We start from the raw sequence: 23162 nt of genomic DNA, 5'->3' as shown, positions 1-23162 counted from the left end.
CATTAATTATACTACACTGCTAAAAAGGCACAAATATAGTATACATATTAAATGTAAATTTATTAGAACGTGTATAGTCCAATCGTATCGTACAGACTATCAAGAGTTTCGATGTACGTCGGGACTTCCGACGTGCGCAGACAGTTGGCCAGCAAAAACCCAGGTGTCGGGACTCCCGACTTGGGTCAGGACTTTCGACTGTCGGGAGTTTCGATTTACATCGGCGCTTCCGATGGCCACAATCACTACGTAGGCTAAGTGACTGGGCGTCAGGACTTCCGGCGTGTCGTGACTTTCGACGGTCGAGGAGTTCCGGCTTACGTCGAGACTTTCGACACCAACAGTCACTGAAAAATATTCTACATGCTCGTAGAGTACTAAATTGTCTCTATTTTGATTTTATTTTTATGCTTGAGCACTCTATCTTCCTCAGACCAACTAAGTTTGCATCCCTCTTTATAGTGCGGCGAATCCTAAACTCAAAAACAAAAATAAAACCTTTGGAGAGCGCTTTGAGTTCGTCTGCCTTTACAACTTTAAGAATTAAGGAATACAATTTCATCTTTATCAACTCTTTAAATCTTTCATGTGACTAATAGCTACGACATATCTCATTAAGATCACATTAGTCCCTAATGTGGATGTAATCAATACACCAAAACCCATATAGGGGGCAAATACACTTTTAAATCCTCAGTCTGAAACATACTGAGTAAGCAACTCATCATCCGAGTATCAGTCCTCTACCACAACCTTGTTGTGGCTAGACTCACCTGCATTGCTCTGATCTGTGTGTCGCTTGTAGTAAGCGGCATTTGCTTCATCTGCGGCCTGAGTGAAGAACGCGTCGTCATCCTCCTCCGTCTGCAAGCCCGCCTCTGCTAGAACGATGAGCTCGCTAAATCTGCCAGTGTCGTCCTTAGCCTCCTCCGCCTGTAAGCCCGCCTCTGCTAGAGTGATGAGCTCGCTCAGTCTGTCAGTGTCGTTCTCAGCCTCCTCTGCCTGCAAGCCCGCCTCTGCTAGAACGATGAGCTCGCTCAGTCTGCTAGTGTCGTTCTCTGCCTCCTCCACCTGCAAGCCCGCCTCAGCAAGAACGATGAGATTGCTCAACCTAGCAGTGTCGTCCTTATCCTCATCCCCATCATCAGACAACACAATCGGTGATTGAACGGTGCGACCAGCTCGTGTTCTGTGCTCATCTAACTTTTTTCCTCATACCTTGCATGAGCCACCTCTGCGGCATGGTCCTCGCTGTATCCAATCCCTTCATGTATAAAATACAATCAGTTAGCAACGCGATCATATTACATTTAAAATCAGGTAACAAAAAAAAGACTTTCAAACACTCACTGGCACATAATGCAACAATATGCTTGTTCAAGACCTGCATCTGTACTATTGTCTCCTCCCTTGCCTCCTTTCTTGCCCTCTCCTTCTCTAACACCCTTCGTCTCTCCAATCCCCATTTGTCAAGTCCAACATCGATTGGGTTATGAATACCGCGTTGTCTAGCAAACTCACGTATCTTGACTTTGTGATGTTTAACGAATAGGTTGACGTAGTCTGGTCCATATCCCCTTTTCTGTGCAATTACTTGCCTTCCCTTCAGTTCATCCAAGAACTTAGCTTGACCCTCATAACATTTCCACCTGTATTTTCTAGTGCTCTGTTCAAACGAAAAATTATATCATATATGTCTTAGCAAAAGAAACAAAATACGATTTCATATTTACCACAAAAATAATCAACCTCATCATAGTCAACCATATGGCCACAATAATGGACTATTCTAAGCTCCGAAAGGACAAGACTGTAGTTGGATTTAACACCACATTCGCACTTGACTGGAGGTGCTTTGTAAATTAACCCTTCTTTCTTCTTTTTATTTGCCTTTGGTGGCTCTGGTCATTGATTCTTAGGACCGTAAAGCCACTCATTGAAATGACACTTCGCAAATCCATAATTCTATAAGAGAATACATTAGTACACGCACACCTATAGAGATAAACATTTAAATAGATATACTTTCCACTTACTTCGTGTTTGTTTAGACACATAAACTCCAACGTATTCTCAGGATTTATCACAGCTCGATCTTCGCATTCACACAGAGGAGGTTCCTCGAGTTGTCTAACTATGGCTAGGTGCTTCTCCTTAGCCATCATTGATGGGGGGTTAGAGGGGTAGAACCCACCGCTTGAAGTGCTCACGTGGATGTCTCTCTCTACACTAATCGTCGAAAAGGAGGTATTTAAGGTCAAATTTATCTACACCATCGATACACTGAAAGAAAAAGCACCTCTCATGGTCCTACACAGCAAGATTCCAACAAAATATTAGTAGCCTACTTACACAAATGAAGAAAAAAATAGTGGAAACAATTATGTACATTAAAACGACTGTATGTGTAGAAACAATGCACCGCTGTGTTGGATGTCTCGATTGAAACACATCGGCCAGAAAACCACAGTCATAGTTAAGGACAGGGAGATCAGGAGGGATAGGGGCATCTTTGCTAGATGCGTCGAGGTATAATTCTCGAGGACGACCCCGTTTTCGCCAAAACTCCTCCTGATATATTTCTTGCATCTAACAAAACGGTTGTAATTTAACAAACAAAAATCAAAACATCACAAATTAATGTCAATGAGAACCATAACTACAATACAACCAACTTGGTTCTAAGAACCGAAAGCAATTAATATTAAACCCTAAACCTAGGGTTGTATAATACAAATATTAAAATTTGCATGAAACCCTAAGTAACGACGATTCTTAGGTTGAAAAATCCGACTAATATGTGCCGAATCGATGCGAAAAAACTAGGAGGGGAGGAAGGATACCTTGCTCTCGAAGATCTACGGATTAAATAAAGTTTTCAAGGTCTAATATGCCGATTCGTGAGGTAGGGCAAAGTGGGGAGAGAAAAAACCCAAGAGGGAGGAGAAAGAAGAGGAAGAAGGCTCGGGCAGGAAGGTTGGGGCCGGGGTTAAAACACCACCTCAGCGCCAGAAACGATGGCGCCGAGCAATGTAAGCTCGGCGCCAGCAACGATGGCGCCGAGCTAAGGGTCTAGATTTTGAAATCTTACCTACAGGGACATATTTATGAATTTTTTTTAAAAAAAATGGCTAAAAAAATCGTGAAGGAAGGGAGGAAGGAACGGACGCGACAGGGCGGGGCGGGTGGCAGCGGGCAGCGGCACCCATGCCCACGCGTGCGGGAGAGGGGCGGGCCGAAGGCGGGTAGATGACGGTGCCGACCAGGTCCAGCCGACCGGTCCAGCTCCAAGACAGGGCACGGACTGATAGCGCCACAACCACAACGTGATTGCTTCTTTAGGCCTTCCACGGCCTAGGCTTGCAGTGATTGATGCTTCAAATAGAAAGAAAGCTTTCAAGTATTATCACTTTACGTTGCAACTAGGATACCTATTATGCCTACAAATTGGATAGCGTACATGTGTCAAACCATCAAGCATCGCTGTAAGGTGACGGATATAAACACTATTAGGTAACACTCACCCTGTTAAGCAAGTCCTACGTGTTGAGAAAATAGATCCTCAATTTATACTCCCTCCGTCCACGAAATGATGTAACTTTGACATCTATATCGGTCAAACTAGCTCAACTTTGACTAAGTTTATAGTAAATAATATTAGTATTTACGTGCTCAACTTTGCATGTGGTATTCTCCAATGGTGATTGTGGTTGTTGAACCTGTGATGACGTGGCAGCATGAGAAGCTAGAAAAATATTATAGTAGACGCATCCTATTTAGATATAGAGGATTTGCAGGTTAACAACCTTCGTTATATCCTCTGCAGAACACAAAGATGCAAATTTTATCTTTTACTTTCATTGATGCCTCATGCAGAGTTTTAATTCCAACCTGACATGACGCAACTTTTATTGGATGATCAATTATCACAGTTCGTGACTACATAAAAAACATAGAACCACACATGCAGGCTATTTTGTGAAAAAAATATAATAATAAAACTTAAATTTAGTATAGTTATGGCTGTTATGTCTGTTTTACGTATTAAAGTTCTTTTTTGAGAGAATTTCTTATTTGACACTGGGAAAATGAGTCATTCCTTTCTTGGCTCTGAAATTTTCTTCGTTCCCTATTTGACACTCACTTCAACTTTCATCCCTAATTTGACACTACCGTCAAATCCGTTAGCTAACGGTGTTAACTGGCTGTTAAAAAGACGTTTTTGCCCATAGAAAAAAAAACGGTGAAGCAAATTTGAGAGGAAAAAAAAACCTGCGCCTTTTTTTGCAACTGGGCGCATGCATCAGAGGCGGGCGCAGGTTTTTTTCCCTCTCAAATTTGCTTCGTCGCTTTTTTTTTCTAGGGGCAAAAACGTCTTTTTAACAACCAGTTAACACCGTTAGCTAACGGATTTGACGGTAGTGTCAAATTAGGGATGAAAGTTGAAGTGAGTGTCAAATAAGGAACGAAGAAAATTTCAGGACCAAAAAAGAAAAGACTCATTTTTCCAGTGTCAAACAAGGAATTCTCTCTTCTTTTTTTTATTTGGCTCTCCTCCCCCCCCCCTCAACTACAGGGCATTGCACTATAGAGTTTTACATGGTACTACATATCAATTCTTTATCCATGAATTCTCATATACAACGCTGCAAAATTTTCGCAGCATCACACGCGGTATCATCTAGTTTAATTAACACCATTGCTCAATGTTTGTTAATAAATGGTTGATCCCATCCAACACCTATTTGCATTATAGGAACGAACTTATACTATATACCATTGCTTAACGAGCACTCATATCTAGCACTTCTCATTAGACATATGCTTATATATATTAAAAAGATACAAAGGGCCAGTGGTAGTGCCTTGAATTTTTAAAAACATGTATGTACTCTAATCTAACTTTGTAAATGGGTAACAGAAAATATCACTTTGTATCTGCTATAATTGCTAGACCACCAATTTTGGTGGGAAAATCCATGTCGTCCATGTGCACCAATTCATCGGCCATGGCAATCTAAATGGCCTATAAGTTCGTAATCTAGTGTCGAACACATTGTTGGTATCATCACCACAGTATATGAAACCTGCTTGTATATATCCAAACACTATAGTAGATTTGCATAAGCCTCCGCTAAGCAAGAGTGCCTCATCTTTGGCGAGCCCATCCTGAGCGACTGAAAACCACTTACCCATGTTGACATCCGCTTTAGCGACCTTGACACTCATAGTGTAAGGTTTGAAACGTATAGGTGAAAAAACCTGGCGCCTCATGTAACACCCTCGGTGTTACACTAAAAATCTTTTGCTAAAACATGTCATGAGCATCATGGTTATGTGCTAGTGTATGTAATATAGTGTGTAAATCAATTTACGTAACTTAAAACGACCTACGGAAATGCATAACGCAAGTTGTTCGTGACGCATAAAATTATCAAGTAACGATGTTTGCAGATTTTTATTGAGCGAAAACACTATAGAACGTATATACGGAACTTTAGTAAAGTTGGTAGTATGAACTTTGTAGATGGCGATGAAATACCTTCGATTGAGAAAGGAATTCACCAACTAGCATACCTAATAGCTTGGAAATCGAAGTTAACGCGAATCCGAGCAAGATTTAACCAAATCTCTTAAGTCGGAAAATGGTTTGACAAGACCAAGTTTGGCAATTTTTATAGAAGAACCGGATTAAGAGTGATGGGGTATTAGGGTTTATTTTAGTAGCCTAACATGCCCTTGTGAGTATAGAATAGGTGGTTCGGTGTTTGAAGTAATGAATTTGATTTTTGGGGCACTTTAAAAATCGTGCATGGCACGTTTCCGGCCAGTGTCAGTGTCTGGGCGCGGTCACCATGCCTCGGCTCGGCGCCACAGCACTGGTTTGCCCAACGCGTGCGCACACCGCCGCGCAGGCCCTGGCCACCGCTGCCCTATCTCGTCTGGCCGGCCAAGCCTGCCTCTGGCCGCCGCGAGCCGGCCGCGCTGCTGGCCACTGCCACCCGCTACCGCGCTGCTGCTACCCGTTTCCGCTATTGCACTGCGCGGCTCTGCCACCTTGTGTTCGCTTGCGCGGGGCTATTGCGCATGTGGCCGCACTTGGCCTGCTGTGGTCGGCACATGGCCTCTGCCCTCACCGTCGCGCCACAAGCACCGCCATCTCATCACCGTGCTGCCTCATGCTATCGTCATCGCACCACAGCACGCGCACGTTCCTCTACGCCGCATCGTCACGTCGGGCGCACTACGCGCGCAAGTGAGCGGCACCCCCACGTGCCATTGCTCTGCCTGGCGTCCACGTCCTGCCGAGGCCACAGCGCCCGCTGCACGTCCTGCCACTGCCTCTACCATCCTTGATCTGCCATGCATGCAGTCATTCCCCATGGTGTCTTTGTCCTCTTCCATTTAGTAGCAAGCTCCATGTTGCGCCCCCAGTCACCTCCACCTTAAATGGCATCGTGCCGGCGTCACCGAGCCACGCCTGAGCCGCTCGCAGCGCTGGGTCGCTCCTTGAGTAATTGCGCTCGCCTGTGTCTCGAGTAAGAACCTCTCTACCCACCAAGACCGCCCACTCCTGTTGTCGTACCATCTCGAGCCCCAATTTGAAGATTCCCCGTCGTCGGTCATCCTTAAGACCGAACAGTGGCACCCTCACAATTCGCCTCGCACTGTCCACCTCCGTCCAATTCCTTCCAACCATGACTAGCTTGAGAGGTTAGCTCGTGGTTAGGATCGAACCACTGAGCTATCGTCCACCGGTGAGGTAATGCGAGGCATTTTCCTCACGGCGGTCTGCCATGGCCGCCGGAAGGGGGTACTCTGCCATGGTGTCATTTCTTTACACCTTTGATTCTAACGATCGGTGCTTTGGCGTTGCTTTGACTTGGTTGCCTCGCCCATGTAGCAGTTTCGCCGATGGTGCAGCAGATCGTTGGGAACACCCTTGCTACGGTCGTCGTGAATCGGAACATTCATGCGCACGTGGTCAACCACCTTACCGAGCCTCATGACCACGTCCAGACCGTCCTACACGTCTCTGGTGAGGCACCACTGCTCCTAGGGTAGACGGTTGAACTGGTTAAGGTCTAGGATCATCGGGACATGTTCACCGCCGCTAGCGAACTGGGTTTAGATGTCGTTGAAAGGTCCTAATATGGCTATAGGGGGGTGAATAGCCTATTTAAAAATCTACAAACCGACTAGAGCAATTTGATTAGTATAACAAATAGTGAAATACAAACTTGCTCTAGCTCTACAAGGGTTGCAAGCCACCTGTCCAACAATTCTAGTTGTTATGATCACTAAGCACACAATTTACTAGGTCACTACTCACTAAGAGCTCTCACAATTGCTACACTAAAGAGCTCTACTAGATGAACTTAATCCACAAAGCAAGCTCTCAATTCTAGCTACACTAAAAAGCTTATTATAGCTAGTTTACGGAAATGTAAATGAGTAAGTGAGGTGATTATACCGCCATGTAGAGAAGTGAACCAATCACAAGATGAATACTTTATCAATCATCGGGAGAATACCAAAGGGCAAGAGACAATCAATTTTCTCCTGAGGTTCACATGCTTGCCAACACGCTACGTCCCTGTTGTGTCGACCAACACTTGGTGGTTCGGCGGCTAAGAGGTGTTGCACGAACCTCGTCCACATAATTGGACACCGCAAGAACCTACCCACAAGTGAGGTAACTCAATGACATGAGCAATCCACTAGAGTTACCTTTTGGTGCTCCACCGAGGAAGGTACAAACCCCCTCACAATCACCAGAGATGGCCACGAACAATCACCAACTCATGCTAATCCTCCTCCGCTGCTCCAAGCCATCTAGATGGTGGCAACCACCAAGAGCAACAAGCGAATCCCACAGCAAAACACAAACACCAAGTGCCTCTAGATGCAATCACTTAAGCAATGCACTTGGATTCTCTCCTAATCTCACAAAGATGATGAATCAATGATGGAGATGAGTGGGAGGGCTTTGGCTAAGCTCACAAGGTTGCTATGTCAATGCAAATAGCCAAGAGAGTGAGCTTGAGCCAGCCATGGGGCTTAAATAGAAGCCTCCTCGAAATAGAGCCGTTGTACTCCTTCACTGGGCACAACACGGGGTGACCGGATGCTCCGGTCAAATCGACCGGACGCTGGACCCCAGCGTCTGGTCACATGATGCATGCCACGTGTCCCTCCGTGTTCAACCGGAGCCACCCAATCTCAATAATCAAGTGATGACCGGACGCGCTGCTGCGAAGTGACCGGACGCTGGACCTCAGCGTCCGGTCGTTTCTAGTAAGGTTCCATTCATGCAAAATCATGACCGGACGCGTCTGATCATGCTTGACCGGACGCACCCAACGTCCGGTCACACAACGTCATCATACGTCAGACTGACCGAACTCAAGCCCTGAGCGTCCGGTCAGTTTTCATGCCAGCGTTCGGTCATGAGACCAAAGCAGCGCGCCCTTTACTGCTACTGACCAGACGCGCTGATCCAACCGAGACCAGCATCCGGTCACTTATAGTGACCTCCGTCTTTTCTATATAGGGCATCGGTGAAGTTTCTTACCCTTGCTCAATTGTGCCAACCATCAAGTGTGTCACCTTGTGCACATGTGGGTTAGCATATTTTCACAAACATTTTCAAGGGTGTTAGCACTCCACTAGATCCTAAATGCATATGCAATGAGTTAGAGCATCTAGTGGCACTTTTATAACCGCATTTCGATACGAGTTTCACCCCTCTTAATAGTATGACTATCGATCCTAAATGTGATCACACTCACTAAGTGTCTTGATCACTAAAACAAAATGGCTTCTACTATTTATACCTTAGCCTTGAGCTTTTTATTTTTCTCTTTCTTCTTTTCCAAGTTTAAGAATTTGATCATCACCATGCCATCACCATCATCATGATCTTCACTATTGCTTCATCACTTAGATAAACTAGGTTAGCACTTAGGGTTTCATCAATTAACCAAAACCAAACTAGAGCTTTTAATCTTCCCATTTTTGGTAATTGATGACAACCCTTACACAAAGATATGAATTGAGATTTAATTGAATCCACGTTGCTTGCCCAAGCATATTTACCATGTGTAAAAGAATATGGACAAGTTTCATGAACTCCAAATGGTAGCAATTGCTCCCCCTACATATGTGCTAAGAGTTTGGATTGTAGCTTGCACATATGCTTAGATAGAAAATATATGAGACAATTTCTACCATATGATGCTAAGGTATAAGAGATGGACCTTTGAAGTGTGATACCAATCGGAGTGCACCAATATACCATCCTTAGCACCATTAGTAACTAGACATACATAAAAACTAGAATACCCCATGAGATCAACATTAGAAGCAAGGGTCTAGTTTTCATAATATGAGCATGAGTCTAGTTACTTAGCCTATGCATGCTAGTTTTTTATTTTATCATTCAAACCTATAGCTAGCATATACCACACAAGCATGGATATTGAAATTTAAGACTTGTGCTATGCAAGCAAATATATGAAGTGCACATCAAAATGCAACATATAAGTTTATGAGCTTGCTCCCCTTACAATGTCATTTCATTTGTTTTCTCCTCCTATCTTACTATCTTTGTGAATTTCTCTCCCCCTTTGTCAACAATTAGTACAAAAGGTGAGCCCAAATTATAGGTAGGTTGGGGTGAAACCATATGAAATGAGGATCATTTTCTCAATTTGGTTCAATCTAGATTACTTGCAAAAGATTTTTAACTCGGTTTGATCCAAGGACAAGCTTCTTCACACCTCCAAGTAAGGGTTATCTTGTACCATGTTGAGTTAAACACTTGTATCTTATTTTCTAGATCAAACACTAGGTTTACAAGCCAATAAACATGTCATATGCTACCACTAGATCATTTCAAATATACAAGCAATAGTGGTACCATACAAGCATCAAATTCATTTGATTTTCATGAGTGAGCTTAGGACATGATAGGAATGACTAGATGCACTAAATAAGTCCTTAGCAATGGATGCATGATATGTTAATCAACTTTACCTTGCTTTGCTCGAAGAAGAGGCATGTCATATAATGGGGGTGCATCAACACATATTGGAGAAGTCAAGTATGTTCAATTCATTCCTTAGCTTGCAAAACTTCTTCTCATCAAGTGGCTTGGTGAAGATATTGGTAAGTTGATCTTCGGTGCCCACACTCTCAATGCAAATGTCTCCCTTTTATTGGTGATCTCTTATGAAATAATGACGGACATCAATATGTTTTGTTCTTGAATGTTGAACAGGGTTGTTGGTGAGCTTTACGGCACTCTAGCCGGTGGTTCGAAACACCGACACCGAGGAAGCAAACCAAACACCTCTATGTTTTTCCAGCTAGCCAAGGCAAGGGATCCAAAACATCCCCTATCTCGCCAATGGCCAATTGATGGCCTATGATCCGACGCATCACACATGCCTAGCAACGTGAAAGCGAATGAATATCAAGCAATTGTGTCATTCAAGGTGTACTCGTCATTGTGTTGCTCGATCTCTAAGCAAATCCTCGTATAGTCGCACTGGATCCAACACTATCATCGAGCAATTGATTTGCTTCGTTGGAGTATTTGGAGTCTACTTCTTTCGGCCGTGGCTAACTACTCGTAGTAAATATGAGTGGTTTGGACATTTAGCGGTGCTGAAAACAGATGTGAAACGCAGCTATCCTCGTAGGTTGTAGATGTATGTATGTTAATAAGATCACCCTTTTTAGTTGAGAACATAAAGTTCACATAAAAGGGAGAGATATTCGACCTGTTCGCTGATTGATTTCTAGGCTGATAAGTCCGGCCGGTGCTGGTTTGTTGTGAAAGAAAAATACTGTTGGCTGACTGATAAGTCATGACCGAAACTAACAAATGAACAGACTGATTATGAGAGCGTTTGGTTCACTGTTATGGTACGTCACGTCTAGCTTGCGACATGGCATACAACGTAGAGCTACTGTTTGGTTCACGCGTAAGCAGCTGCAACCATATATTTTTTCGGTGCAAACTCCTGTCACATCGAATTTTGACACCACACCTTAGACGCCGCACTGTCAGACGTGTCTATGAGCTAAACACGTTGTATATGTCTCGTGACAGCACCGTTTTAATTTTTTTAAACTCAAAGTGCAATAACAAACCAATCAGCGCCTCAGCGGTTGTACTCACTTGCCACGTGCACTGAGTTGACTATAATTATTTGAGTCAGCTTAGTTACATCGAAATTCTAAATATTACAATACTACCTCCATGAAAAAGATATAATTCTAGATTCAATTTGAATTAAACTTACTTAATTTTAACTAAAGTATACAAAAATACTATTAATATTTGTAACTTTAAATAAGTATATTATGATGATAATATAATTTATAATCAATCATCGTAAATATTAATAATGTCTTTTATATAAAGTTGATCAAATTTTAAAATGATTAACTTTTATCCAAATAAGTTTTGACGGAGGGAGCACCGGAGAGTGCCAGAAGCAGTTTTTACGTGCGTGTTCCGTACTAGTTCTAGTTTTTTTTTTGCGATTCCGTACTATACTAGTTCTAGTTCTAGTTCTAGTTCTTGAACAGAACATGCGAAGAGGAGACGGCGTGGGTCCCGCAACTGCGGTAGAAGACCGGAGACGCGAAAACCGTCGCGTTCCGTCCGTGCTCCCGTGTCGAACCGACACCGGCCCGCCCCGGCCAGGCGGCCAGCCACCAACCCGACCGGGCGCGGGCGCAGGTGCAGCAGGCCCAAACTCACGGTAACGTGGAACACGAATCTCTCCTGTCAATTCCTCCCTCCCCTTCCTCCTCCTCGGCTGCCAAATCCCCGAACCCGAGCGCGTGATTCCCTCCCGCCTCCCAGATCTTCCAGATTGGCGCCAACCCGCTCCGATTCGGGCAATCCGCCGGCCCGCGCCCTAGTAGTAGGTCTCCGCGGGCGGGATTGGTTGATGCCTCCCCGCCTCGCGTGACCGCTGCCCGGGGGCTGGCTGGACTGGAGATCTCCGCATGGATCACAGGGGCGGCGGCGGCGGTAACAGCAACAGGAACCGCACCGATCTCCTCGCTGCAGGGCGGAAGAAGGTACCGAGTCCCGCGAATTTCTACTCCTTTTTTTTATTTTGGTTTATTGGGGGAATTTTGATCGAGCGTTACGTTTACCTTGCGTGCAGCTGCAGCAGTTCCGGAAGAAGAAGGAGAAGCGGGGTCCCGGCAAGAAGGCCTACGCCGACGCCGACGCAGAGGCCGAGGAAGGGGCGCCCAAGGCTGCGGAGGGGACTGTGCCCGAGCCCAAATCGCCTGTTGGGTTGAAGCTCCTCGCCGGGGAGGGCAGCGGCGGCGGGAGCACTCCATTTGAGGTGAGGCTGGAGCACTTCAGTGTCAGTGTGGGTTTTGAGTGGGCTGCTGCTGCTTCTGCTCCTCCTAGCTGTTGTTGTTGCTGTTTGTGTAATGCCCGTCTGTCATTGCAGGAAGCGGAGAGGTCGCTGCAAGCGGATCAGTGCAATGGTGAGGGGCCTGGGACCGTGGAGTCCAGCTCTGCGGAGAGTGCCGATGCTGTGCAAGAACAGGAGACAGTGCAGGAGCAGGAGACGGGTGATAGCTCCGATGCGCATGATGTCGGTACTAGTGAGCAGGGGATTTCGGAGCAGCATGAAAACCGGACAGCTGATGCTGAGGATCTACGAGTTCAGGCTACCAGTGGAGACAGCATTGGTGATGATCTTGTAGGAGGTGCTCAGCTGGGTGGTGTGGATAGCATGGAGTTGAATGCTTCTTCTCAAGGTAATGGAGCAGACGGTGATTCCAATCAACTAGGGGAACATCAGCAGGTGGAAATGGATGCTGTTGACAGGCCAACAAGCTCCAATTTTGAAGAAGTTGCCGAGGCACCAATTCATTCTCAAGACATTGGAGCTGATAATATCCACGATGAAGGGGCTCAGGAAATGGTGATGGATGTTTCTGGGAGGCCATTAGATGGAGACACACAGCATGATGTCGAGCCCACAGCTTCTGCTGAAATAGATGCCGAGACTGCACATGAAGAACAATCGACTGTTGCAGCTTCAAATGAGATTCCTGAGAATACTGCGAGAAGAGGCACTGAGGACGAAACTGATGGAGTAGACAAGGAGGCTGACCTAGAAGATCCAAGCACGGCACATGTAAGCGATGAAGCTGTCACTACAGATGATTTGAGTGTACAGGCCAAGCCAACAGCAGCAGTGGATATGCCACTTTGTGAGCAGAAGGGGGATCCAGCTTTATCTAGAAGTGCGGTATTGCAAGGCATTATGCCAGTTCACTTCGAGGATATACAAAGTCATCTGTTCTCTGCAACTCTATCAAGGGATTTTCTCCAGTTGCAGCTAGATGAGGCTGCTGGCCTTTATTCAGATTTTACACAACAGTCTTCTGACGAGACAACCAAGCTCCAGGTACTACTAAAAGAAACTGAAGAAAGCAAACTAGCAGTGGACAAAGAGCTTCATCAATGTAGAGATGAGCTCTCCAAGGTGAACACAGAAAAGGGACAACTTGAATTGATCATGGCTTCCTTGAAAGAAGAAATCAACACTAGCAACGCAAGGTGCACACATTTGGAGAGTGAGCTACATTCCTCCAAGGAGAGCACAGAACAAATCCATAGTGAATTAGCTAACAGCAGATTGTTACTAGAAGCTCTGCAAAAGGAGAACCTGGAGCTTATTGCAAGCCTTGCTTTTGAGAAAGAAGCCAAAAAAGAAGTTGAAGAGCACCGGGACCATCTATCTTCTGATAACAGGAAGCTTTTATCGGAGTTGTCAGGTCTTGAGCTTAGCTTAGCTTCTGTGAAAGAGGAAATGGATGCTAGCAGTAGCAGATGTAAAGTTTTGGAGTGTGAGCTGCGTTCCTCCAATGAGAATTTGAATCATACTTTGACAGAGTTGGCAAATTGCCAGGCTTTATTGGAAACATTACAGAAAGATAATTTGGAACTATCTGCGAATTTTGCCTCCGAAAGAGAAGCAAAAATTAAACTCCAAGAAGACAATTTGTATCTATGTAATGAAAAGGGCAGGCTTTCTTCAGATTTATCTGAACTAAATGACAAGTTGGAACTTTCGTATGCCAAGCATAAGCAGCTTGAGTCACATGTCAAAGATACGGAAACATACTTCGGACAACTCACTGAGCAGCTAATTGAGGAAAATCTGTACACAAGTAGCAGCATCGATATTTACCAATCTGCAATCAAAGACTTAGACACTAAGTACAATGTGGTGCTGGGTCAATTCCAGAATGTTATGCATCAACAACTTCATTTGGACTCGTCTGAAGTCACTACTGAGAATGCTGAAAGAGCCATTACGAGCCCTAATAATCAGTGTTCGCTTAATCTGGCCGATGCGAATGACTCATGTAACTCAACTGCTTTGCAGTCGCTGAAGGGCCATCTAGAGGTGGCAAAAGGTGATTTGCATGACCTTGAAAAGTTGCTAGAGAGGATCTCCTCTAGGTCCGATGGACGGGTTCTGGTATCAAAACTCATTAAATCCTTTGAGTCAAAGGGAAGTGACGATGATACTGGACCCTCTGAGGGGGAGCATGATAATTTACAAAAGTCATCTCGGGAGATGCTATGGCGCCTAGGGGAAAAGTTTATGGTGATGGGCTCAGATATTACAAAAGCTGAAGAATATGTGGCTGAACTGTGCAACAGAATTGAACTTTACGTCAAGTCTGCTGTGCAGCATGATATAGATAGACAACAGACTGTTGTTCTTGAGGCCAAAATGGATGAACTTGCTGGCAAGCTGAGCACCTACAAGGATGCAATTGATAATCTGCACAATCAGGTCGCTACTGTGCAGCAGGATGCAAACAGTAATGCTGGAAAGCTCATTGATCAAGCAGAACTGTTGCAGAAGGATGCGGCAGAAAGGATTTCCATTCTTGAGAAGGAGAGAATGTCTTTATCAGATTTACTCAGTGAAGGAACAAATAAGCTCACCTCTTTGGGAGGTGCTGTATTTCCTAATGATTCCAGTGAAAGTGAAGGTCTCAACTTCCGCACTTTGAGCTGTGTGGACCTTGTTGCTAGATCATTCCAAAGTCTTCAGGAGAAATTAGAGGCTGCTCAAATGGATAATGCTCAGCTCAATACTTCTCTGGTGGAGCTCAGGAAAGCAAACAGTGTTGCACAAGAGAGGAGTGAACAAGCAGATGGAATTGTCAAGAAACTGTATGATTCCCTGCAGGAACTTCTATGTGATTCACTTAGAAGTACAGATGAATTTGGGGCAGGATATAGTGTTGATGAACCAATTGAAAGTCAATATGAAAGACTCATTGAGCATTTAAAGAATTTGTTGCTTGACCACCAATCTGTGCTGTCAACTAATGCTGGCCTTGAGTCGAGGCTGTTGAGTAAATGTGAAGAAGTTGAGGAGCTCAATATGAGATCCAGTTCTCTAACGAAAAATTTGAATGAAGTTTGCATTCTGAATGAGGAGCTCAAGTCAGCTTCTTCAAGTAAAAATGCCACACAAGATGAACTACACAGTAGATGCCTTGCTGTAGCAGAGAAGTTGGCTTCACACTCAGCAAATCATTCCTCAACAGTTCAATTGATATCTGATATTGGTGAAGGGTCTAGCAAGGAAGATCATATTCTTACTACCCTTCTCCCATGCATTGAGGAGGGTGTGGCTTCATGCATCGAGAAATTTGAAAATGCAGCTGAAGAAATTCGTTTATCAAAGATACGCTTGCAAGAGATCAGCATGTTTGACCAGATTTCATCTGAAAAGTGGTCTTACCCCTTGCCCACATTGATTAAAGAGGAAATTTTACCAAAGCTGTGTGATTTGCAAGACAGATTCGACCAGCTCAATGCACTAAACATTCAGCTGGAAACTGAAGTTCCAGTCTTGAAGGATGGCATGAAAAAGCTGGATGAAGCTCTTGGAGCTTCGCGTACTGAGCTTCAGAAAAAGGTTTCTGAAGTTGAACAGTTAGATCAGAAACATTCATCTGTCAAGGAAAAACTTAGTATTGCTGTTGCAAAAGGTAAAGGTTTGATAGTGCAGCGTGACGGCCTTAAGCAGTCTCTGCTGGAGAAGTCTGGTGAGATCGATAAACTCACACAAGAACTGCAGTTAAAGGAAACATTGCTGAAAGAGTTGGAAGCCAAGCTCAAATCCTATACAGAAGCAGATCGAATTGAAGCCTTGGAATCGGAGCTCTCATACATAAGGAATTCAGCTACAGCTCTAAGGGATTCATTTCTTCTAAAAGACTCTGTTCTTCAGAGAATTGAAGAAGTCTTAGAAGACCTAGACTTGCCAGAGCAATTTCATTCTCGAGATATAGTTGAAAAAATAGAACTGCTGTCAATGATGGCCATTGGCACTTCTTTTACTCTACCTGATAGCAACAAGAGATCCTCTGTTGATGGGCATTCTGAGTCTGGTGTGGCTATGGATGTCATAAATGATGAGCAGAACTCAAATTCAAATACAGTATCTGATGAAGTAAAGAGCAAATATGAGGAACTGAATAGGAGATTCTATGAGCTGGCTGAACACAACAATATGCTGGAACAATCTCTAGTGGAGAGGAACAGCCTTATACAGAAATGGGAAGAAGTCCTTGGCCAAATTAGCATGCCCCCACAGTTCAGGATGTTGGAAGCAGAAGATAAGTTAGCATGGTTAGGAAACAGACTCTTGGAGGTGGAACAGGAGAGGGATTCATTACAGTTGAAGATTGAGCATCTTGAGGATTCCTCAGAAATGCTTATTGCTGATCTAGAAGAGTCACATAAAAGGATATCTGAACTCAGCGCAGAGGTTGTTGCTATAAAGGCCGAGAAGGATTTCTTTTCACAAAGCCTAGAGAAACTGAGGTTTGAGTTCCTTGGGCTCTCTGAGAAAGCTGTTCAAGATGAGTTTGTTAGAGATAAATTGCGAAAGGATCTATCTGAACTGCGGGATAAGTTAGCTGAAAAAACCGAGGAGAGCAGGCACTATCATGAAATGGACACCGAGATCCAGAAACTGCTGAATTTGGTGCAAAACACATTGCAGGATGGCAGTAACTCTGAAATTTCATCGGGAGGCGTTTCTGCTGTGTTGTGCTTGGGCAAAATGCTGAGGAAACTCTTAGATGACTATGGTACTCTTTTGTCCAAGTCCACTGAAGGCAATTCTGCTGAGAGAGAGATTCAGTTGGAGGATATCAAGCCATCTAACGATACCTCTAAATCGGACACTAGTGCATACGAGAAAGAGATGGAACTAAATTCTTTAAATAACGAGTTAGACCATGCTCGCAAGAATCTGGCCTTAGTGGAGCAGGAGCGTGATGAAGCTGTGGAGAAGGCACAATCACTAATGCTGGAAATTGAGACCTTACATGCTCAAATAAGTAAATTGCAGGAAAGTGATGCTGAGCAGATGCAAAAGTATCAGTCACTTGTTCTTGAACTAGAATGCGTGGGTAAGCAACGGGACAGTCTGCAGGAGCAGTTAAATCAGGAGGAGCAAAAGTGTGCCTCATTGAGGGAGAAACTAAATGTTGCTGTCAGAAAAGGGAAGGGCTTAGTGCAACACAGAGACAGCCTGAAGCAAACAATGGAAGAGATGAATGCCATGATAGAGAAACTTAAAAGTGAAAGAAAACAGCACATAGAATCACTTGAGACCGAGAAATCATCTTTAATGGATCGGTTGGCTGAGAATGAGAACAGCTTGCATGAAACAAACCAGTACTTGAGTGGACTATTAAATGCTTTAAATAAAGTGGATGTTGCTCGGGAATTTGATATGGATCCAATCACCAAGGCTGAAAAGATGGCAAAATTTTGCCTCGACCTACAGTCAACAGTGGTTTCATCACAAAATGAAGTGAAGAAATTGAAACGAGCAACAGAGCTGCTTCTTGCTGAGTTAAGTGAAGCTCATGAAAGGGCTGACAACCTGCAGGAGGAATTGGTCAAGGCAGAAGCTGCACTTGCTGAATCTTCTAAACAATACAGTGTTACAGAATCTGCAAGAGCTGATGCTGTTCGTCAGCTTGAGCATATTATGCATGCACAGTCACAAACCCGGAGGAGGCAAGCAGATCATTTGCTGGAGTTGAACTCCACCAGCAGTCAACTAAGAGAAGTCTGCTTTGAACTTTCACACCGTCTTGTTAATACATTCGGTAAGGATGTGGACCTTATCTGCTATATGGAGAACTTCATGAGGTCTTCTGGTAAATGGATGGATGGCACAAATATGATGGACGTACCGATTGCCTCTAAACATGTTTTGTCCAACCGCATAAACAACAAGGTATATTATGCTATAAGTACATTTTTTTTAATGTTTTGCTTCATTTTGAAATACTCACAACTTCTATGGTTTAGCAAGTTTTATACCATTTTGAAGGTTAACTTGTATCCATGTATCACCACATTTATATTCAAGACATGTAATACTGCTCATTAACTTGCATTATTTGCAAAGCTAGATAAACTCCAACCTATTTTTCTTTATTAAATGAGATTTTTAGTCTTTAAAAGTCATGTTTATATATAGAATACAACCTTATCTTTATATTTTCTTGGTACCTTTTTGGTTCACCATGGAAGTCATCAATGTTTTCCTTGGAATATGTAATTTCCATCCATAGTAAAATGGAAACTTAATGACCTTGCTTTTTCCTGTGGTGAAACAGTACACACAGATGTTGTTAAATGATATTCATAGACTGTTGCTTTTTGATTTGTAGCAAGTCCTAACCAATTGTTCTTTACAGAAGGCTCATATTCCAAATGCTCCTTTGGAAATTAAGATGGATGATACCGATGAAAGCCAGTTTTTGCATCATCTTGCTATTGCATGTCATGCTTTATCTGATTGTGTAAAGGACTGTAATGATCTCAAAAGAAACATTGATGAGCATGGCTTTTCAGTTGAACAGAAAGCAACCGAGCTATTTGATGTTATGTCCACCTTGCAGAACAGATTCACTTCTCAGCATAATGAGTTGGAATCTTTGAGAGCAAAATTTGTTGAACTACAGTCAGAGATGAAAGAAAGAGATGAGGAGATTGTATCTGCACGCAGGAATATGAGCTTGCTATATGAAGCATGCACTAGTTCAGTTGCGGAGATTGAAGGAATGAGTGATATATACCCTAGTAACCACAGCTATGCTGTTGAGCATTCTGCAGATGAACGCATAAAATCAATAGTTGAACAGTTAGTTATGGCTGTAAAAACTTCTCAGAACAGTAATGAAGGCAGCACAAAGGAACTGAAGGCTACTGTTCTTGAGTTGCAGCAGGAGCTTCAAGCTAAAGATATCCAAATTAGTACAATCAGTTCTGAGCTATCATATCAGTTAAGGGCGGCTGAATCTTCTGCAAAACAGCTCTCAGTTGATCTTGAAGATGCAAGAATGGAGCTCCAAAATTTGGAGAAAGAAATTGATGTGTTGCATAATCAAAAGAAGGATTTAGAAACTCAATTAAATGAACTGAAAAATATGGAATCAGTGGCAAGTGAGCAGCATGGAAGAATTGAGAAATTGACTGATGAACTAAGCAGAAAAGACCAAGGTGAGCTGTCAGAACATTTTGGTTCAATTACTTGTGTTTTGTTCACTGCTACACGATTTCATGTAATTAAAAATAACCAAAAAAAAACTTTGTTCCTTTGGTTGTTCATACTTTTTTTATGTGTTCTGCAGAAATTGAAGGTTTGGTGCAAGCACTCGATGAAGAAGAAAAAGAGCTTGAAATCTTGGAGAATAAAAGCCTTCAGTTGGAGCAAATGTTGCAGGAGAAAGAATTTGCCTTGAAGACCTCAGAAGTTTCTAGGACCAAAGCTCTGGCAAAACTTGCAACGACTGTTGACAAATTTGATGAGTTGCATAGCTTGTCTGAGAATCTTCTTGCAGAAGTGGAAAACCTTCAGTCACAATTGCAAGAAAGAGATTCTGAGATCTCTTTTCTGCGACAAGAAGTTACAAGAAGCACTAATGAACTGCTAACCACTGAAGAGAGTAACAAAAAGTACTCATCTCAGATAAACGATTTCATGAAATGGTTAGAAAGAGCACTGTTGCAGTTCGGGATGCACTCTGAGAACGCTAATGATTATGATTGCACTCAAGTTCCTGTCTATATGGATATGTTGGACAGAAAAATAGGATCTCTGATAGCTGAATCAGATGATTTAAGGGTTACAGTCCAAAGCAAAGATTCTTTACTACAGGTTGAGAGGACCAAAATGGAGGAGTTGATGCGTAAATCAGATGCTGTAGAAGCCTCATTGAGCCAAAAGGATTCCCAGATAGGATTACTTCGCCGGGACAGGGTATCCAATCAGCAGAGCAGATCTATAAACTTGCCTGGCACTTCAGAGATTGAGCAAATGGTAAATATGTTTTATTTTGTGGATAAAAGGTACCTGATTAATATGTATTGAAGTAGTTTATTTATGCTTACCTGCATATTCAATTTGGGTGCAGAATGAAAATGTAAGCCCAGCTGCAGTTGTCACTCAGATTCGAGGTGCGCGAAAAGTCAACAATGACCAAGTTGCTATTGATGTAGAGATGGAGAAGGACAAGCCTTTTGATGATGAAGATGATGACAAAGGCAAGCATATGTTCTGCATCCTACTCCTAAATACAGTTTTTCACTTTTAGTTTTCTTCTCTGATTGATTTTACATTGGTATTGCAGCCCATGGTTTCAAGTCATTGACTATGTCACGCTTTGTTCCTAAATTCACTCGACCGGTATCAGACAGAATTGATGGGATGTGGTAACTGCAATCTAACTTGTTACTTTACTGATTGGTGATTGGTGATGTTTTGGTGGGGTCACTAATTTTCTTTTTTATTTTATTAAACAGGGTCTCAGGTGATAGATTGCTCATGAGGCAACCAACCTTAAGACTTGGCGTCTTGATATATTGGATTGCACTGCATGCATTGCTTGCTAGTTTTATTTGAATTTGAACTCTATGTGTAAAGGTGAGTGATGATTTTACTAAGCACCAATTTAACTTTCTACTGTTATGGCTCTGCTGTCTGTGGCAAACTGTGTTGTGCATGTTGAAACATGACAGTCTTGCACTCATGTTTCATCTACAATAGTTGCTGCATAGCATATGCACCTGATGATAATTGATAAGCATCTACAATGGACTGGTTTGCTGAACATTCATCACTGTAGCATTGGTTTGATGGGAGTCAATGATTTAGGAAATGAAAAGCTAATGAAACGAGCACAAGAAGTAATTGTCTCAAATGAATAATTGTGCCAGTAAAATGAGTACCAGTGATCTAGGAACCATCTTGATAAATGTGTACTGTTGACTGTTCTATCATGTTTTATCTTCATGAAAATTGAGTTTTTAGTTTTGGTCATGTTAATTGACTTCTCTTAATGTTATGCAGCTGTAGTGATCTCCTTGGCGAGTGACTGTACAGTACTATGTGTCTATGTCCATAGCAAGTTATCTAAGCAAAAGCAGTTTGCACTAATACTGTGATTCCTTTTGAAAATGTTACCGAATACTTGAGCCGTATTGGCAGCTGCGAGACGTCTTCAGGATGCATTTTCACCCATCTTCCTGGTGCTGTGATCCCGTCTAGCTTAGTTTGGGTCCAATGGCATGCAATGATGCAAATGGATGGAAGAGAACTGAAGGAAGCAGCAGCAAAGAACCCCCTGTACATACATTTTTGTTTGCTCTATTCTTTGCTTTTAGGAAGGGCGGGCCTGGTTGAAGCGGTAGAGTCTTACCGCCTGTGACCGGAAGGTCCCGGGTGAGTCGCGGTCTCTTTGTATTGCACAGGCGAGGGTAAGCTTTGCCACTTACACCCTTTCTTAGACCCCGCACAGAGCGCGAGTTCTCTGCACTGGGTACGCTCCTTTTTTTTATTCTTTGCTTTTAGAAAGATGGAGGGCATTCTACATGCTAGCATCTACTTACTACACTATATGATACAGGATTACAGGAAAGTGACATGTAGTTTTGGAAGTTAGGGTTTTGGGATGGTAACAGGTTATCCCCTCCCTTGAGTTGGCCCCCTTATACTTTCTCAACCCTTTTCGTTTACATGTACAACACAGTGATTATTTCATTTATTATTATCCATACTGTGCAATGGGGGAGCTTGCACATTTTATTTCCTTCAAGTGAAGCCTGTGCTGAAAGTTCATGTCAGATTTGGTTTTGGGAGCGCTGGAAAGTTACCATAAGAGCCCTAGCGTATGCTGTGAAGCTTGAGCGGTTATTTTGCTACTGTTGCCGCCAAAAATCAAATGACGAATTATTCCATGACTTACTGATTTGATTTGTACTACTTTGGACAACATTTTTCGACAACATCACTTTTGACGAGCAAACTTGACCAGCGGAGTTCAGTGTTTATATAAACTGCCCCCCACATTCCATCTAACAAATGTCATCCTAGGTTTGGTTAATCAAACTTTCTTAAATTTAATTAGGTTTATTTATAAAAAAATATCAATATTTGTATATGATGCTAACTATATGTCGGTGTTTCGGACCGGGGGTCCTCAACCGACTAGTGAATTTGTTCTGCGTGCTTCCGATTCCGGATGGTGATGCAAAGAGACACAAGATTTATACTGGTTCGGGCAATCGGTATCCTACGTCCAGTCTGAGAGATCGAACTTGTATTCCTTGCACCGAAGTGCTCGTAGTAGGGGGTTACAAGCTAAGGGAAGGAGGGAACTAGTCCCAGGTCTCGGCAAGGTGTCATGTGGGCCGTCTGAGATGTTGTTCTCAAGCGGCGGGAATATGTGCGTGTGTGTGTTACAAGGTGTTCTCCCCTTCCCCTAAGTGGCTCAAGTCTTCTCCTTTTATAGTTGAAGGAAGGACAAGGACAGTACATGTATTACTATGCGGCGTCATGCCAACAGGGGCGGCATATCCAAACCCTGTGGCCTGTTCCTGTGGCGGCATGGTCGTCGGAGTGGTCCGTCCTTGGAGTACTGGGGCGGCGTGGTCGTCCCATCATATCCTGTGCGTCGTGGGAGCCCCGGGAATGCCTCGGAGTGGACGCGGCGGCGAACGTGCAAGCCACTATGGAGGGACTGTACGCGAGGCCGAGACTTGGCCGGTGCCG

The 23162-nt window shown here is 43.4% G+C and overlaps 1 protein-coding gene across 2 annotated transcripts; it reads left to right on the top strand.

Annotated features, from left to right (window-relative positions):
- Window positions 1-11754: 11754 nt before the first annotated feature.
- Window positions 11755-22200, top strand: LOC136475692 (trans-Golgi network-localized SYP41-interacting protein 1-like). 2 transcript variants are annotated; one of them, XM_066473285.1, is made up of 9 exons: window positions 11755-12102; window positions 12192-12377; window positions 12489-18341; window positions 18811-19612; window positions 19744-20432; window positions 20527-20656; window positions 20743-20824; window positions 20915-21035; window positions 21462-22200. In XM_066473285.1, the coding sequence occupies exons 1-8, from the start codon at window positions 12028-12030 to the stop codon at window positions 21012-21014; spliced, it is 7917 nt and encodes a 2638-aa protein (XP_066329382.1). In that variant the 5' UTR covers window positions 11755-12027; the 3' UTR covers window positions 21015-21035; window positions 21462-22200. The 2 variants fall into 2 exon arrangements, with proteins under 2 accessions (XP_066329382.1, XP_066329381.1); XM_066473284.1 differs by having other exon boundaries at window positions 18808-19612.
- The last annotated feature ends 962 nt before the right edge of the window (window positions 22201-23162 follow it).

Source organism: Miscanthus floridulus, chromosome 8, assembly GCF_019320115.1.
Source record: "Miscanthus floridulus cultivar M001 chromosome 8, ASM1932011v1, whole genome shotgun sequence".
NCBI classification, from domain to species: Eukaryota; Viridiplantae; Streptophyta; class Magnoliopsida; order Poales; family Poaceae; genus Miscanthus; species Miscanthus floridulus.
The sequence above is the reverse complement of the archived record's forward strand: the minus strand, read 5'-3'. Positions and strand labels throughout refer to the sequence as shown.